At 56.7% G+C, this 18,172-nt stretch overlaps 1 protein-coding gene across 3 annotated transcripts; it reads right to left on the bottom strand.

Annotated features, from left to right (window-relative positions):
* Positions 1-1,059: 1,059 nt before the first annotated feature.
* On the bottom strand, positions 1,060-17,858 carry LOC137466336 (hydroxyproline dehydrogenase-like). 3 transcript variants are annotated; one of them, XM_068178096.1, is made up of 11 exons: positions 17,673-17,858; positions 15,679-15,869; positions 14,846-14,966; positions 13,554-13,634; positions 13,394-13,474; positions 12,329-12,481; positions 10,199-10,365; positions 8,800-8,910; positions 6,894-6,970; positions 1,329-1,479; positions 1,101-1,158 (listed from the first exon to the last, which is right to left on the bottom strand). In XM_068178096.1, exons 1-11 carry the CDS (start codon positions 17,841-17,843, stop codon positions 1,140-1,142), a joined length of 1,323 nt encoding a protein of 440 aa, XP_068034197.1. In that variant the 5' UTR covers positions 17,844-17,858; the 3' UTR covers positions 1,101-1,139. The 3 variants fall into 3 exon arrangements, with proteins under 3 accessions (XP_068034198.1, XP_068034197.1, XP_068034196.1); XM_068178097.1 differs by lacking the exon at positions 10,199-10,365 and having other exon boundaries at positions 1,060-1,158; XM_068178095.1 differs by lacking the exon at positions 1,101-1,158 and having other exon boundaries at positions 1,305-1,479.
* Positions 17,859-18,172: the final 314 nt, after the last annotated feature.

Raw genomic sequence — 18,172 nt, forward strand, 5'->3', positions numbered from 1 at the left:
AAAAAATCCTCACCGGGACCCCCCAAAAAGGGTTTTGTTCCCAAAAATTTCCCCTTTGTGAGCCAAAAATCGGCTTTTACCCCCCCAAAACCTCCCTTTCCCCCGCCAGATCCCCATTTTTACCTCAAAATCCACATTTTTGGACCCAAATTCCAATTTTTTACCTCAAAATCCACATTTTTTGACCCAAATTCTACTTTTCCTCCTCAAAATCTGACGTTCTCAAGCCAGATCTTTATTTTTCCGCCCAAATTCCCATTTTGCTCCCTCAAATCCCCCCCGTTCTCCCCAAAAATTCGCATTTTTTACCCAAAATTAGCATTTTATTCCCCAAAGTTCACCTTTTCCCTCCTCAAATCCACATTTTTTCCGCCTTTACTTCCCTAGAAATCCTCATTTGTCTCCCAAATTTTCCCTTTTACCTTTCAAAAACAAAAAATCCCTCTAAAATCTACCTTTTTTCACATGAAATCCACTTTTTCCCCCAAAATCCCCCCAAAACTTCCACATTTTGTTCCCAAATTTTTACTTTTCCCTAACGAAAATCCTCAGTTTTCCCCCCAAAAATCCCTTGTCCCGGAAAAAATCCCCCAAATTCCAAAAAAAATTTCCTATTTTTTTACCCCAAATCCATCTTTTTTTCTCCCATTTTTTTCCCCAAAAATTTCCAATTTTGGGGAAATTTGGGAAATTTTGGGGTCCCCACCCCAATTTTCAGGAATTTTTAATGGGATTTTTAAAACTTTTGGGCGGAAATTCTCGGATATTTTGGGTTTTTTTGGGGGAATTTTTGGGGATTTTTTTAAGCGGTGGGCGGAGCCTCCACCAAAGCCCCGCCCATTTCCCCACCCACATCCCCGCCCACTTCCATATTTGGGCATATTCAGGGTGGTTTTATTGGGATTTCTTTTAATTTTTGGGGATATTTTTGTATTTTTTCCCATGGGAATTCTGGGGAATTTTTTGTGGAATTGCATCCAGGGGGCGGGGCCAGCGCCAAAGCCCCGCCCACAACCCCGCCCATCCCCATATATGGGGATGTTGCGTGTGTTTTGAATGCGATTTTTTTGGGATTCAAAAATTCTTTTTGGATGGAAATTTGGATATTTTTTGGGGAAATTCGGGGGAAATTTCAGGAATCAGGCCCAGGGGCGGAGCCTGCCCCGAAGCCCCGCCCACAGCCCCGCCCACTCCCATATTTGACCGCGTTCTCCGCGTTTTCAATGCAATTTTTTTTGGGTTTTTTTTTTTGTTTTTTTTTTTCATTTTTGAACGGAAATTTCGGGAATTTTGTGGGGGGGGCGGGGTTTCACGCCCAGGGGCGGAGCCTGCGCCGAAGCTCCGCCCACAGCAGCTCCCGCTCGCGCCTGGCCCCGCCCAGGGCCCCGCGGTTTTCGGCCGCTCGCCGCGCCAGGTACGGGATCGTCACCTCGGGGGGGCCCAGCGGCACCGACTTGTACACGGGGAACGCCCCCGCACCTGCCGGACACACCGGCGGTCACTCGGGGTCACTCGGGTCACTCAGGGGTCAGTTTGGGGTCACTCGGGTCACTCAGGGGTCAGGTTTGGGTGATTTGGGGGTGTTTTGGGGGATTTTGGGGGATTTTGGGGGGATTTTTGGGGATTGGGGTCACTCATGGTCACTCAGTGGTCACTCGGGTTCACTCGAGGTCACTCAGGGTCACTCGGGGTCACCCAGGGTCAGTTTGGGGTCACTCGGGGTCACTCGGGGTCACTCAGGGGTCAGTTTGGGGTCAGGTTTGGGTGATTTGGGGGTGTTTAAGGAAATTTTGGGGGATTTTTGGGATTTGGGGTCACTCAGGTGGTCACACAGTGGTCACTCAGGGTCAGTTTGGGGTCACTCGAGGTCACTCGGGGTCACTCAGGGTCAGTTTGGGGGTCACTCGGGGTCACTCAGGGGTCAGTTTGGGGTCAGGTTTGGGTGATTTGGGAGTGTTTTATGGGAATTTTGGGGGATTTTTGGGGGTTTTGGGGGCACTGGATTGTACACGAGGAACCCCCCCGCACCTGCCGGACACACCGGCGGTCACTCGGGGTCACTCAGGGGTCACTCAGGGGTCACTCGGGGTCACTCAGGGGTCACTCGGGGTCACTCGGGGGTCAGTTTGGGGTCAGGTTTGGGTGATTTGGGGGTGTTTTTATGGGAATTTTGGGGGATTTTTGGGGGTTTTGGGGGCACTGGATTGTACACGGGGAACCCCCCCGCACCTGCCGGACACACCGGCGGTCACTCGGGGTCACTCGGGGTCACTCGGGGTCACTCAGGGGTCACTCAGGGGTCACTCGGGGTCACTCGGGGTCAGTTTGGGGTCAGGTTTGGGTGATTTGGGGGTGTTTTATGGGAATTTTGGGGGATTTTTGGGGGTTTTGGGGGCACTGGATTGTACACGGGGAACCCCCCCGCACCTGCCGGACACACCGGCGGTCACTCGGGGTCACTCGGGGTCACTCGGGGTCACTCGGGGTCAGTTTGGGGTCACTTGGGGTCACTCAGGGGTCAGGTTTGGGTGATTTGGGGGAGTTTTGGGGGATTTTGGGGGATTTTGGGGGGATTTTTGGGGATTTGGGGTCACTCATGGTCACTCAGTGGTCACTCGGGTTCACTCGAGGTCACTCAGGGTCACTCGGGGTCACCCAGGGTCAGTTTGGGGTCACTCGGGGTCACTCAGGGGTCACTCGGGGTCACTCAGGGGTCAGTTTGGGGTCAGGTTTGGGTGATTTGGGGGAGTTTTGGGGGATTTTGGGGGGATTTTTGGGGATTTGGGGTCACTCAGGGTCACTCAGTGGTCACTCGGGGTCACTCGAGGTCACTCAGGGTCACTCGGGGTCACTCAGGGTCAGTTTGGGGTCACTCAGGGTCACTCGGGGTCACCCAGGGTCAGTTTGGGGTCAGGTTTGGGTGATTTGGGGGAGTTTTGGGGGATTTTGGGGGATTTTTGGGGATTTGGGGTCACTCATGGTCACTCAGTGGTCACTCGGTGTCACTCAGGGTCAGTTTGGGGTCACTCGGGGTCAGTTTAGGGTCACTCGGGGTCACTCAGGGGTCAGTGGTCACTCAGTGGTCACTCAGGGTCAGTTTGGGGTCAGGTTTGGGTGATTTGGGGGTGTTTTATGGGAATTTTGGGGGATTTTTGGGGGTTTTGGGGGCACTGGATTGTACACGGGGAACCCCCCCGCACCTGCCGGACACACCGGCGGTCACTCGGGGTCACTCGGGGTCACTCGGGGTCACTCAGGGGTCACTCAGGGGTCACTCGGGGTCACTCGGGGTCAGTTTGGGGTCAGGTTTGGGTGATTTGGGAGAGTTTTGGGGGATTTGGGGGAATTTTTGGGGATTTGGGGTCACTCAGGGTCACTCGGGGTCACTCGGGGTCACTCAGGGGTCAGTTTGGGGTCAGGTTTGGGTGATTTGGGGGTGTTTTATGGGAATTTTGGGGGATTTTTGGGGGTTTTGGGGGCACTGGATTGTACACGGGGAACGCCCCCGCACCTGCCGGACACACCGGCGGTCACTCGGGGTCACTCGGGGTCACTCAGGGGTCAGTTTGGGGTCACTCGGGGTCACTCAGGGGTCAGGTTTGGGTGATTTGGGGGTGTTTTGGGGGATTTTGGGGGATTTTGGGGGATTTTTGGGGATTTGGGGTCACTCATGGTCACTCAGTGGTCACTCGGGTTCACTCGAGGTCACTCAGGGTCACTCGGGGTCACCCAGGGTCAGTTTGGGGTCACTCGGGGTCACTCGGGGTCACTCAGGGGTCAGTTTGGGGTCAGGTTTGGGTGATTTGGGGGTGTTTTAAGGGAAATTTGGGGGATTTTTGGGGATTTTGGGGTCACTCGGGGTCACTCGGGGGTCAGTTTTGGGTGATTTGGGGGTGTTTTAGGGGGATTTCTGGGGATTTTGGGGGATTTGGGGTCACTCAGGGTCACTTTGGGGTCACTCAGTGGTCACTCATGGTCACTCGGGGTCACTCAGGGGTCAGTTTGGGGTCACTCGGGGTCACTCGGGGTCACTCAGGGGTCAGTTTGGGGTCAGGTTTGGGTGATTTGGGGGTGTTTAAGGAAATTTTGGGGGATTTTTGGGGATTTGGGGTCACTCAGTGGTCACACAGTGGTCACTCAGGGTCAGTTTGGGGTCACTCGAGGTCACTCGGGGTCACTCAGGGTCAGTTTGGGGTCACTCGGGGTCACTCAGGGGTCAGTTTGGGGTCAGGTTTGGGTGATTTGGGAGTGTTTTATGGGAATTTTGGGGGATTTTTGGGGGTTTTGGGGGCACTGGATTGTACACGAGGAACCCCCCCCGCACCTGCCGGACACACCGGCGGTCACTCGGGGTCACTCAGGGGTCACTCAGGGGTCACTCGGGGTCACTCAGGGGTCACTCGGGGTCACTCGGGGGTCAGTTTGGGGTCAGGTTTGGGTGATTTGGGGGTGTTTTATGGGAATTTTGGGGGATTTTTGGGGGTTTTGGGGGCACTGGATTGTACACGGGGAACCCCCCCCGCACCTGCCGGACACACCGGCGGTCACTCGGGGTCACTCGGGGTCACTCGGGGTCACTCAGGGGTCACTCAGGGGTCACTCGGGGTCACTCGGGGTCAGTTTGGGGTCAGGTTTGGGTGATTTGGGGGTGTTTTATGGGAATTTTGGGGGATTTTTGGGGGTTTTGGGGGCACTGGATTGTACACGGGGAACCCCCCCGCACCTGCCGGACACACCGGCGGTCACTCGGGGTCACTCGGGGTCACTCGGGGTCACTCGGGGTCAGTTTGGGGTCACTTGGGGTCACTCAGGGGTCAGGTTTGGGTGATTTGGGGGAGTTTTGGGGGATTTTGGGGGATTTTGGGGGGATTTTTGGGGATTTGGGGTCACTCATGGTCACTCAGTGGTCACTCGGGTTCACTCGAGGTCACTCAGGGTCACTCGGGGTCACCCAGGGTCAGTTTGGGGTCACTCGGGGTCACTCAGGGGTCACTCGGGGTCACTCAGGGGTCAGTTTGGGGTCAGGTTTGGGTGATTTGGGGGAGTTTTGGGGGATTTTGGGGGGATTTTTGGGGATTTGGGGTCACTCAGGGTCACTCAGTGGTCACTCGGGGTCACTCGAGGTCACTCAGGGTCACTCGGGGTCACTCAGGGTCAGTTTGGGGTCACTCAGGGTCACTCGGGGTCACCCAGGGTCAGTTTGGGGTCAGGTTTGGGTGATTTGGGGGAGTTTTGGGGGATTTTGGGGGATTTTTGGGGATTTGGGGTCACTCATGGTCACTCAGTGGTCACTCGGTGTCACTCAGGGTCAGTTTGGGGTCACTCGGGGTCAGTTTAGGGTCACTCGGGGTCACTCAGGGGTCAGTGGTCACTCAGTGGTCACTCAGGGTCAGTTTGGGGTCAGGTTTGGGTGATTTGGGGGTGTTTTATGGGAATTTTGGGGGATTTTTGGGGGTTTTGGGGGCACTGGATTGTACACGGGGAACCCCCCCGCACCTGCCGGACACACCGGCGGTCACTCGGGGTCACTCGGGGTCACTCGGGGTCACTCAGGGGTCACTCAGGGGTCACTCGGGGTCACTCGGGGTCAGTTTGGGGTCAGGTTTGGGTGATTTGGGGGTGTTTTATGGGAATTTTGGGGGATTTTTGGGGGTTTTGGGGGCACTGGATTGTACACGGGGAACCCCCCCGCACCTGCCGGACACACCGGCGGTCACTCGGGGTCACTCGGGGTCACCCAGGGTCAGTTTGGGGTCACTTGGGGTCACTTCAGGGGTCAGGTTTGGGTGATTTGGGGGAGGTTTTGGGGGATTTTGGGGGGATTTTTGGGGATTTGGGGTCACTCATGGTCACTCAGTGGTCACTCGGGGTCACTCGGGGTCACTCAGGGGTCAGTTTGGGGTCAGGTTTGGGTGATTTGGGAGAGTTTTGGGGGATTTGGGGGAATTTTTGGGGATTTGGGGTCACTCAGGGTCACTCGGGGTCACTCGGGGTCACTCAGGGGTCAGTTTGGGGTCAGGTTTGGGTGATTTGGGGGTGTTTTAAGGGAATTTGGGGGGATTTTGGGGATTTGGGGTCACTCATGGTCACTCGGGGTCACTCGGGGTCACTCGGGGTCACTCAGGGGTCAGTTTGGGGTCAGGTTTGGGTGATTTGGGGGAGTTTTGGGGGATTTTGGGGGGATTTTTGGGGATTTGGGGTCACTCATGGTCACTCAGTGGTCACTCAGTGGTCACTCAGTGGTCACTTAGGGTCAGTTTGGGGTCACTCGGGGTCAGTTTAGGGTCACTCGGGGTCACTCAGGGTCAGTTTGGGGTCACTCGGGGTCAGTTTAGGGTCACTCGTGGTCACTCAGGGGTCACTCAGGGTCAGTTTGGGGTCAGGTTTGGGTCATCTGGGGGTATTTTAGGGAATTTTGGGGGATTTTGGGGATCTGGGGTCACTCAGGGGTCACTCAGGGGTCACTCAGGGGTCAGGGGTCACTCGGGGGTCAGTGGCCACTCGGTGGTCACTCGGTGGTCACTCAGGGGTCACTCAGGGTCAATTTGGGGTCAGGTTTGGGTCATCTGGGGGTATTTTAGGGAATTTTGGGGGATTTTGGGGATCTGAGGTCACTCGGGGGTCACTCAGGGGTCACTCGGGGGTCACTGAGGGGTCAGGGGTCACTCGGGGGTCACTCAGGGGTCAGTGGTCACTCAGTGGTCACTCGGGGGTCACTCAGGGTCAGTTTGGGGTCAGGTTTGGGTCATCTGGGGGTATTTTAGGGAATTTTAGGGGATTTTGGGGATCTGGAGTCACTCAGGGGTCACTCAGGGGTCACTCAGGGGTCACTCAGGGGTCAGGGGTCACTCGGGGGTCAGTGGCCACTCGGTGGTCACTCGGTGGTCACTCACCCAGTGCCAGGCTCAGGTGCTCGCCCATCCCCTGCAGTTGCCCGAAGCAAACGGAGCCGGGAGGGACCCGGGACAGCCTGGGGGGGTTTGGGGTGAAATCGGGGCTTTTTGGGGGGTGGCGCAAAAACCACCCCAAAACGGACACAAAATGTAACAGAAATTCACCAAAAACCACCCCAAAATGGACCCGAAATGTAACAGAATTCACCAAAAATCACCCCAAAATGGACCCGAAATTTCATAAAAATTCACCAAAAATCACCCCAAAACGGACCCGAAATTTCATAAAAATTCACCAAAAATCACCCCAAAACGGACCCGAAATGTAACAAAAATTCACCAAAAATCACCCCAAAACGGACCCGAAATTTAACAAAAATTCACCAAAAATCTCCCCAAAACGGACCCGAAATTTCATAAAAATTGACCGAAAATCACCCCAAAACGGACCCGAAATTTCATAAAAATTGACTGAAAATCACCCCAAAATGGAGCCAAAATTACACGAAAACTGACTGAAAACCACCCCAAAATGGACCCGAAATGTAACAAAAATTCACCTAAAATCACCCCAAAATGGAGCGAAAATTTCACAAAAATTCACCAAAAATCACCCCAGAACGGACCCGAAATTTCATAAAAATTCACCAAAAACCACCCCAAAATGGAGCCAAAATTTAACAAAAATTGACCGAAAATCACCCCAAAATGGACCCGAAATGTAACAAAAATTCACCAAAAATCACCCCAAAACGGACCCGAAATTTCATAAAAATTGACCGAAAACCACCCCAAAACGGACCCGAAATGTAACAAAAATTCACCAAAAATCTCCCCAAAATGGACCCGAAATTTAACAAAAATTCACCAAAAACCACCCCAAAATGGACCCGAAATTTCATAAAAATTCACCAAAAATCACCCCAAAATGGACCCGAAATTTAACAAAAATTCACCAAAAATCACCCCAAAATGGACCTGAAATTTCACAAAAATTCACCAAAAATCACCCCAAAACGGACCCGAAATTTCATAAAAATTCACCAAAAACCACCCCAAAATGGAGCCAAAATTTAACAAAAATTGACCGAAAATCACCCCAAAATGGACCCGAAATTACACGAAAATTGACCAAAAATCAACCAAAAATGGGCCCGAAATGTAACAAAAATTCACCGAAAATCACCCCAAAATGGACCCGAAATTTCACAAAAAATCACCAAAAATCAGCCCAAAATGGACCCGAAATTTAACAAAAATTGACCGAAAATCACCCCAAAATGGACCCGAAATTTCATAAAAATTCACCGAAAAGCACCCCAAAATGGACCCGAAATTTCACAAAAATTGACTGAAAATCACCCCAAAATGGACCCGAAATTTCACAAAAATTGACTGAAAATCACCCCAAAATGGACCCGAAATTTCACAAAAATTGACCAAAAATCACCCCAAAATGGACCCGAAATTTAACAAAAATTCACCAAAAATCACCCCAAAATGGACCCGAAATTTCACAAAAATTGACTGAAAATCACCCCAAAATGGACCTGAAATTTCATAAAAATTGACCGAAAATCACCCCAAAATGGACCTGAAATTTCATAAAAATTGACCGAAAATCACCCCAAAATGGACCCGAAATTTCACAAAAATTCACCAAAAAGCACCCCAAAACGGACCCGAAATGTAACAAAAATTCACCAAAAATCACCCCAAAATGGACCCGAAATTTCATAAAAATTGACCAAAAATCACCCCAAAATGGACCCGAAATTTCACAAAAATTCACCAAAAACCACCCAAAGATCCCAAAAAATCCCAAAAAATTCCCAAAAAATCCCCAAAATCCCCAAAATGCCCAAGTTCCCGAATTCCGCGCGTTCCGCGGCGCGGCGGCGCTCACCCGCGGAGCGCGGCCAGGGCCGAGGCCTCGTTGTGCGTGGCCACCATGAGCGAGAGGCGCGAGCCCGGCCGGGCCAGCGCGGCCAGCAGCAGCCGCAGGCAGCGCTCGTAGCTGGGGAGAGAGAGCAGAAATCAGCGGGGAGGCGCCCCAAAACCGGCCGAAAATCAGCCGAAAATCGGCCCAAAATCACCCAAAAATCGGCTGAAAATCGGCCAAAATTCGACCGAAAATCAGCCGAAAATCGGCCCAAATTCACCCAAAAATCGGCTGAAATTCACCCAAAAATCACCCGAAAACCACCCAAAAATCAGCCCAAATTCACCCAAAAATCAGCCGAAAATCAACTGAAATTCACCCAAAAATCACCCAAAACCCACCCAAAAATCGGCCGAAATTCACCCAAAAATCACCCAAAACCACCCGAAATTTCCCCCAACATCCCCCAAAATTCTCCCAAAATTCCCCCAAAATTCCCAAAAAAATCCCCGAATTTTCCCCAAAATTCCCCCAAAATTCCCCCAAAATTTCTCAAATTTTCCCCAAAATCCCCCAAAAATCCCCAAAATCCCCCAAAAAATCTCCAAAATTCCCCCAAAAATTCCCTAAATTTTCCCCAAAATCCCCCAAAAATCCCCAAAATCCCCCAAAAAATCTCCAAAATTCCCCAAAATTCCCCCCAAAATCCCCAAAATTTCCCCAAAATCCCAAATCCCCCAAAATCCCAAAATCCCAAATTCCCCAGTTTCCCCCAAAATCCCAAATCCCCAAATTCCCCAGTTTCCCCAAAATCCCCCAAAATTCCCAAAATTTCCCCAAATTTCCCCAAAATCCCAAATTCCCAAAATCCCAAATCCCCAAAATCCCAAATCCCCAAATTCCCAAATTCCCAAATCCCCAAGTTCCCCAGTTTCCCCAAAATTCCCCAAATTCCCAAAATTTCCCCAAAATCCCAAATCCCCCAAAATCCCAAATCCCCCAAAATCCCAAATTCCCAAAATCCCAAATTCCCAAATCCCCAAAATTCCCCAAATTCCCAAAATTTCCCCAAAATCGCAAATCCCCCAAAGTCCCGAATTTCCCAAAATTCCCCCCAAATCCCCAAAATTTCCCCCAAAATTTCCCCCAAAATTTCCCCCAAAATTCCCGCAAAATTCCCCCAATATTTCCCCAAAAATCCCCAGAATTTCCCCCAAAATTTCCCCCAAAATTTCCCCCAAAATTCCCGCAAAATTTCCCCAAAATCCCCCAAATTTCCCCCAAAATCCTCAAAAAATCCCCAAAATTCCCCAAAATTTCCCCAAAATCCCCCCAAAAATCCCCAAATTCCCAAATTCCCAAAATCCCAAATTCCTCAGTTTCCCGGTGCCCGGTGCCGCGGGCTGCCCCGCCCCGCCCCCACCTGGCCGCGCTCTGCTCCGCCGTGTCCCAGGTGGGGGCGGGGCAGCCCCGGGCGCGCGCCCGCCCCTGCTCCTGCTCCAGGTAAGCCCCGCGCACGAGCTTCACCCCGCACCTGAGCCCGGCCACGCCCACCTGGCCCAGGTGAGCGCCCAGGCGTGCCTCAGTGTCCTGCGGAGGGACAGGTGTGCCCCAAAATCTGCCCCAGGTGTGCCCAGGCGTGCCTCAGTGTCCTGCGGAGGGACAGGTGTGCCCCAAAATGTGCCCCAGGTGTGCCCCAGGTGTGCCTCAGTGTCCTGCGGAGGGACAGGTGTGCCCCAAAATCTGCCCCAGGTGTGCCCCAGGCGTGCCTCAGTGTCCTGCGGAGGGACAGGTGTGCCCAGGTGTGCCCCAAAATCTGCCCCAGGTGTGCCCCAGGTGAGCCCAGGTGTGCCTGGGTGTGCCCCAGGTGTGCCCCAGGTGAGCGCCCAGGCGTGCCTCAGTGTCCTGGGGACGGAGAGGTGTGCCCAGGTGAGCACCCAGGTGTGCCCAGGTGTGCCTCAGTGTCCTGCGGAGAGACAGGTGTGCCCAGGTGTGCCCCAGGTGTCCCCCAAAATGTGCCCCAGGTGTGCCCAGGTGAGCGCCCAGGCGTGCCTCAGTGTCCTGCGGAGGGACAGGTGTGCCCCAAAATCTGCCCCAGGTGTGCCCCAGGTACCCCAAAATCTGCCCCAGGTGTGCCCAGGTGTGCCCCAGGTGTGCCCAGGTGTGCCCCAGGTGTGCCCAGGTGTGCCCCAGGTACCCCAAAATGTGCCCCGGTGTGCCCCAGGTGTGCCCAGGTGTGCCCAGGTGTGCCCCAGGTACCCCAAAATGTGCCCAAAATGTGTCCCAGGTGTTCCCCAGGTGAGCCTCAGTGTCCTGCGGAGGGACAGGTGTGCCCCAAAATGTGCCCCAGGTGTGCCCCAGGTGTGCCTCAGTGTCCTGCGGAGGGACAGGTGTGCCCAGGTGTGCCCCAGGTGTGCCCCAAAATCTGCCCCAGGTGTGCCCCAGGTGAGCGCCCAGGCGTGCCTCAGTGTCCTGCGGAGGGACAGGTGTGCCCGGGTGTGCCCCAAAATCTGCCCCAGGTGTGCCTCAGTGTCCTGCGGAGGGACAGGTGTGCCCAGGTGTGCCCCAGGTGTGCCCCAAAATCTGCCCCAGGTGTGCCCCAGGTGTGCCCAGGTGTGCCTCAGTGTCCTGGGGAGGGACAGGTGTGCCCCAAAATCTGCCCCAGGTGTGCCCAGGCGTGCCTCAGTGTCCTGCGGAGGGACAGGTGTGCCCAGGTGTGCCCCAAAATGTGCCCCAGGTGTGCCCCAGGTGTGCCCCAGGTGTGCCCCAGGCGTGCCTCAGTGTCCTGCGGAGGGACAGGTGTGCCCAGGTGTGCCCCAAAATCTGCCCCAGGTGTGCCCCAGGTGAGCGCCCAGGCGTGCCTCAGTGTCCTGCGGAGGGACAGGTGTGCCCCGGTGTGCCCCAGGTGTGCCCAGGTGTGCCCAGGTGTGCCCCAGGTACCCCAAAATGTGCCCCAGGTGTTCCCCAGGTGAGCCTCAGTGTCCTGCGGAGGGACAGGTGTGCCCCAAAATCTGCCCCAGGTGTGCCCCAGGTGTGCCCCAGGCGTGCCTCAGTGTCCTGGGGAGGGACAGGTGTGCCCCAAAATGTGCCCCAGGTGTGCCTCAGTGTCCTGCGGAGGGACAGGTGTGCCCCAAAATGTGCCCCAGGTGTGCCCAGGTGTGCCCCAGGTACCCCAAATGTGGCTCAGGTACCCCCCAGGCGTGCCCAGGTGTGTCCCCAGTTGCCCCCAGGTGTGCCCCAGTTGCCCCCAGGTGTCCCCAGGTGCCCCCAGTTGCCCCCAGGTGTCCCCAGGTGCCCCCAGGTGCCCCCAGGATCCCCCAGTTGCCCCCAGGTGTCCCCAGGTGTGCCCAGGTGTGCCCAGGGGCGCCCAGGTGTCCCCAGGATCCCCCAGGTGCCCCCAGGTGCCCCCAGGTGCCCCCAGGCGTGCCCAGGTGTGCCCCCAGGTGCCCCCAGGCGTGCCCAGGTGTGCCCAGGTGTCCCCAGGTGCCCCCAGGTGTCCCCAGGATCTCCCAGGTGCCCCCAGGTGCCCCCAGGCGTGCCCAGGTGTGCTCACCCTCAGGTAGGCCTGCCAGGTGTTCCAGACCCAGGGGCGGGGCCCCGCCCGGTTGTGCCTCCACATCAGCCCCCAGGTGAGGCAGGTGAGGGCGGGGTTCAGGTGAGACATCTCGGCGTCCACCAGCACCTGCACGCCCCGGGCCACCGCGGCCTGGGGGCACGGGCACGTCAGCCCAGCCGTGCCCAGGTGTGCCCAGGTGTGCCCAGGTGTGTCCCCAGGTGCGTCCCAGATATCCCCAGGTGTGCCCAGGTGTTCCCAGGTGTCCCCAGGTGTGTCCAGGTGTCCTCAGGTGTCCCCAGGTGTCCCCAGGTGTGCCCAGGTGTGTCTCAGGTGAACCCAGGTGCATCCCAAGTGTCCCCAAGTGTCTCCAAGTGTCCCCAGCTGTCCCCAGGTGTGTCCAGATATCCCCAGGTGTCCCCAGGTGTGTCCCAGGTGTGACCCAGATGCCCCCAGGTGTGTCCCCAGGTGTGCCCAGGTGTGTCCCCAGGTGTGACCCAGCTGTCCCCAGGTGTCCCAGGTCTCCTCAGGTGTGACCCAGGTGTGTACCCAGGTGTCCCCAGGTGTCCCAGGTGTCCCCAGGTGTCCCCAGGTGTCCCCAGGTGTGTCTCAGGTGTCCCCAGCTGTCCCCAGGTGTCCCCAGGTGTGTCCCCAGGTGTGTCCCAGGTGTGCCCAGGTGTGCCCAGGTGTCCCCAGGTGTGCCCAGCTGTCCCCAGGTGTGTCCCCAGGTGTGTCCCAGGTGTGACCCAGCTGTCCCCAGGTGTGCCCAGGTGTGCCCAGGTGTCTCCCCAGATGTCCCCAGGTGTCCCCAAGTGTCCTCAGGTGTCCCCAGGTGTGTCCCCAGGTGTGTCCTCAGGTGTCCCCAGGTGTGCCCAGGTGTGTCCCCAGCTGTCCCCAGATGTCCCCAGGTGTCCCCAGGTGTCCCAGGTGTGCCCAGCTGTCCCCAGGTGTGTCCCCAGGTGTGCCCAGGTGTGTCTCAGCTGTCCCCAGATGTCCCCAGCTGTGCCAGCTGTGCCAGCTGTGCCTGAGCCACTTGTGCCACCTGGCGGAGCGCAGGTGACTCACCTGTGCCACCTGCTCCAGCCTCCTCAGGCCCCTCCCCAGGTGTTCGTTCTCGGCCGGGCTGAGCCAGGTGAGCTCGGGCTCCTGCGGGGCAGGGGGCGTGGCCCAGGTAAAATGGGCGTGGCCCAGGTGAACGGGGCGTGGTCAATCGGGGAGGGGTTACCTGGCCACCCAACATGGCCGCCACCTCTTCTGGGTTAAGCACCGCCCCTTCCGGCTTGGCCAATCGGAGCGAGAGTTTCTCCTGGGGGGCGTGGTCAGACAGGGGGCTCACCTGAGGGGCCTCACCTGCCCCATAGATCCCAGTCCTGCCCCATGGAGGGCTCACCTGCCCCATGGAGGCCTCACCTGCCCCATAGAGCCCAGTCCTGCCCCATAGATCCTCACCTGCCCCATGGAGGGCTCACCTGCCCCATAGAGCCCAGTCCTGCCCCACAGATCCTCACCTGCCCCATGGAGGGCTCACCTGCCCCATAGAGCCCAGTCCTGCCCCATAGATCCTCACCTGCCCCATGGAGGGCTCACCTGCCCCATAGAGCCCAGTCCTGCCCCACAGATCCTCACCTGCCCCATGGAGGGCTCACCTGCCCCATAGAGCCCAGTCCTGCCCCATAGATCCTCACCTGCCCCATGGAGGGCTCACCTGCCCCATAGAGCCCAGTCCTGCCCCATAGATCCCAATCCTGCCCCATAGATCCCAGTCCTGCCCCACAGATCCTCACCTGCCCCATAGAGCCCAGTCCTGCCCCATAGATCCCAATCCTGCCCCACAGATCCTCACCTGCCCCATAGAGCCCAGTCCTGCCCCATAGATCCCAATCCTGCCCCACAGATCCTCACCTGCCCCATAGAGCCCAGTCCTGCCCCATAGATCCTCACCTGCCCCATGGAGGGCTCACCTGCCCCATAGATCCTGGTCCTGCCCCATAGATCCTCACCTGCTCCATGGAGGGCTCACCTGCCCCATAGATCCCGGTCCTGCCCCATAGATCCCAGTCCTGCCCCACAGATCCTCAACTTCCCCAAAGATCCCAATTCTGCCCCATAGATCCTCACCTGCCCCATAGATCCTCACCTGCCCCATAGATCCTCACCTGCCCCCTAGATCCCAGTCCCCATAGGTTCCCATATCCCAGATCCCATAGGTTCCACCCCACATCTCCACCCCATAGATCCCTCCTGCCCCATAGATCCCATATCCCCACCCTGTAGATCCATTCGGCCCCATAGATCCTTTACCTGCCCCATAGATCCCAGTCCTGCCCCATAGATCCCAGTCCTGCCCCATAGACCCCAGAGATCCCACCCCACAGATCCCTGCCCCACAGATTCCACCCCACATCCCCCTGCCCCACAGATCCCACCCCACAGATCCCACCCCACATCCCCCTGCCCCACAGATCCCCCCTGCCCCATAGATCCCCCCTGCCCCACAGATCCCCCTGCCCCACTCACGCAGAGCCGCTGGCTCAGCAGCGCCGTCACCTTCAGCTGCATGGCGGGCTCGGGGCCCGAGGTGGCCGCCAGCCCCACACATTGCAGGGCCGCCCCACAGTTCTGCTCGAACCAGGCCTCACTGCCCCACAGGTGACCCCAAATCCATCAGTGACCCACAAGTGACCCCAAAACCCATCAGTGACCCACAAGTAACCCCAAAACCCATCAGTGACCCACAAGTGACCCCAAAATCCATCAGTGACCCATAAGTAACCCCAAAATCCATCAGTGACCCATAAGTAACCCCAAACCCCATCAGTGACCCACAAGTGACCCCAAAACCCCATCAGTGACCCACAAGTAACACCAAAACCCATCAGTGACCCATAAGTAACCCCAAAACCCCATTAGTGACCCATAAGTGACCCCAAAACCCCATTAGTGACCCACAAGTGACCCCAAAATCCATCAGTGACCCCAGAACTGCCCCACAAGTGACCCCCACGCCCCATCAATGATCCACAAGTGACCCCAGACCCATAGGTGACCCCAATCCCCTTTAGTGACCCACAAGTGACCCACAAGAGAACCTAAAACCCCACAAGTGGCTCCAAAACTGTCCCATAAGTGACCCCCACACCCCATAAATGACCCCCACTCCTCGTAAGTGACCCACAAGTGACCCCAGGGCACCATTAGTCACCCCCACACCCCATAAGTGACCCCAAAGCTGCCCCATAAGTGACCCAGAAAACCCCAGAAGTAACCCACAAGTGACCCCAGGACACCATTAGTGACCCTAAAACCCCATAAGTGACCCCAAAACCGCCCCATAAGCGTCCCCGACTCACCCCTCGCCATCGGGTCCCTCACCCTCGATGGGCAGGGCCAGCATGGGGCGCAGGCCACGAGCCCGGAGCCGCTGGGCCAGTTCCTGCACGGCCGCCGGGCTCCGGCCGACCGCGAACTGACCCCAGAGGGACACGGAGAGAAGGGCCCGCCATAGGTGGGGACCCAGAAGCCGGCGGGACGCCCGCAGGAACTGTGGGGAACGGGGGGAGGTTGTGGTGGGGTGGGGAGAAAATGGCGAGGGAGCGTGAGGGGGAAAAGGGTGGGAAAGTGTGAGGGGAGGAAATGGAGGGGGAGTGTGAGGGGAGAAAATGGTGGGAAAGTGTGAGGGGAGGAAATGGTGGGTGAGTGTGAGGGGAGAAAATGGTGGGAAAGTGTGAGGGGAGGAAATGGCAGAGGTGTGTGAGGGGAGAAAATGGAGGGGGAGTGTGAGGGGAGAAAATGGAGGGGGAGTGTGAGGGGAGAAAATGGTGGGGAAGTGTGAGGGGAGAAAATGGCAGGAAAGTGTGAGGGGAAAAAGGGTGAGGAATTGTGAGGGGGAAAATGGTGGGGGAGTGTGAGGGGAGAAAATGGCAGGAGAGTGTGAGGGGAAAAAGGGTGGGAGAGTGGGAGGGGAAAAAATGGAGGGGGAATGTGAAGGGAGAAAATGGCAGAGGTGTGTGAGGGGAGAAAATGGTGGGAGAGTGTGAGGGGAAAAATGGTGGGAAAGTGTGAGGGGGAAAAATGGAGGGGGAATGTGAGGGGGAAAAAATGGCGGGAAAGTGTGAGGAGGGGGGAAAAGGGTGAGGAAGTGTGAGGTGGAAAATGGTGGGAAGTGTGAGGGGAGGAAATGGGAGGAGAATGTGAGGGGAGAAAATGGAGGGGGAGTGTGAAGGGAAAAAGGGCGGGGGAGTGTGAGAGGAAAAATGGAGAGGGAATGTGAGGGGGAAAATGGTGGGAAGTGTGAGGGGAGGAAATGGTGGGGGAGTGTGAGGGGAAAAAAAGGCGAGGGAATGTGAGGGGAAGAAAGGGTGGGAAAGTGTGAGGGGAGAAAATGAAGGGAAACTCTGAGGGGAGAAAATGGCAGAGGTGTGTGAGGGGGAAAAATGGTGGGAGAATGTGAGGGGAAAAATGGAGGGGGAGTGTGAGGGGAGAAAATGGTGGGGGAGTGTGAGGGGAGAAAATGGTGGGAAAGTGTGAGGGGAAAAATGGAGGGGGAATGTGATGGGAGGAAATGAGGGGGAATGTGAGGGGAAAAATGGTGGGAAAGTGTGAGGGGAGAAAATGGTGGGAGAGTGTGAGGGGAAAAAGGGCAGGAGAGTGTGAGGGGAGGAAATGGTGGGAAAGTGTGAGAGGAAAAAGGGCAGGAAAGTGTGAGGGGAAAAAGGGCAGGAAAATGTGAGGGGAAAAATGGAGGGGGAATGTGAGGGGAAAAAGGGCAGGAAAACGTGAGGGGAGAAAATGGAGGGGGAATGTGAGGGGGGAAAAAAGGGCGGGAAACGGTGAGGGGAGGAAATGGCGGGAAAATATGAGGGAAGGAAATTACGGGAAACAGTGAGGGGACAGGAATGAAGGAAGCCCTGAAGGGACAGAAAGGCCTAATCCCTGAGGGAGGGAAATGAGGGCAGCCATGAGGGAACAGGAGGAAGGAGATGCCCCACTTTGCCCCCAGAGCTGCCCCACAGGGACACAGCTCAGGACCCGCCATGACCGTAAGGAGCGGGGGCGAGGTTTGGGGTTCGCGGATGGCGTTTCGGAGCCGGTTATGGGGAAGAAATGAGGTGTACATTTGGAGATTTAGGAGTCAAGAGGGCTAGGAGGGGGTTGGGGGGCCATTTGTGGAATCTGGGGGGCTTTGATGGGGCAAGGGAGGGGTTTGGAGGTCACTTCTGGGGCAGCTTGTGAGGGTAGAAAACGGCGGGAAGCCCTCGGTGTGGGTCAGGGGTCTCTCTCTCTGGGTCAGGGGTCTCTAATTTGGGTGGGGGGTCCCCATTGTTTTTGGGGAGGGGGGTCTCACCGCCTCGGGGTCCCGCTGCAGCCGGGGGTGGGAGCAGAGGGCGAACACCAGCAGGCCCCGGAGCAGCTCCCACCATCCCAGGGCCGCCAGGGCCCGGCCCTCCCTCACCTGCACCTGCACCTGCACCAGCAATGGCGACCCCTCCCCACTTTCCCAGTCTCCCTGCCCCATAGATCCCCCCACAGACCCCTCCCGCCCCACAGATTTACCCCATGGCTTCTCCTGCCCCATAGATCTCCACGGGGACCCCCTCCAGCCTTTGGTCACTCGCTGCCCCAGAGATCGATCCCCAGAGCGCCCCTGCCCCATGGATCCCCCCATAAATCCCCCCAGGGACCTTCCCTGCCCCATAGATCCCCCCAAGGATCTCCTCTGCCCCATAGATCCCCCCATAAATCCTCCCAAGGACCTCCTCTGCCCCATAGATCCCCCCATAAATCCCCCCAAGGACCTCCCCTGCCCCATAGATCCCCCTATAAATCCCCCCAAGGACCCCCCCT

The sequence above is a fragment of the Anomalospiza imberbis genome, unplaced genomic scaffold (genome assembly GCF_031753505.1).
Source record: "Anomalospiza imberbis isolate Cuckoo-Finch-1a 21T00152 unplaced genomic scaffold, ASM3175350v1 scaffold_177, whole genome shotgun sequence".
NCBI classification, from domain to species: domain Eukaryota; kingdom Metazoa; phylum Chordata; class Aves; order Passeriformes; family Viduidae; genus Anomalospiza; species Anomalospiza imberbis.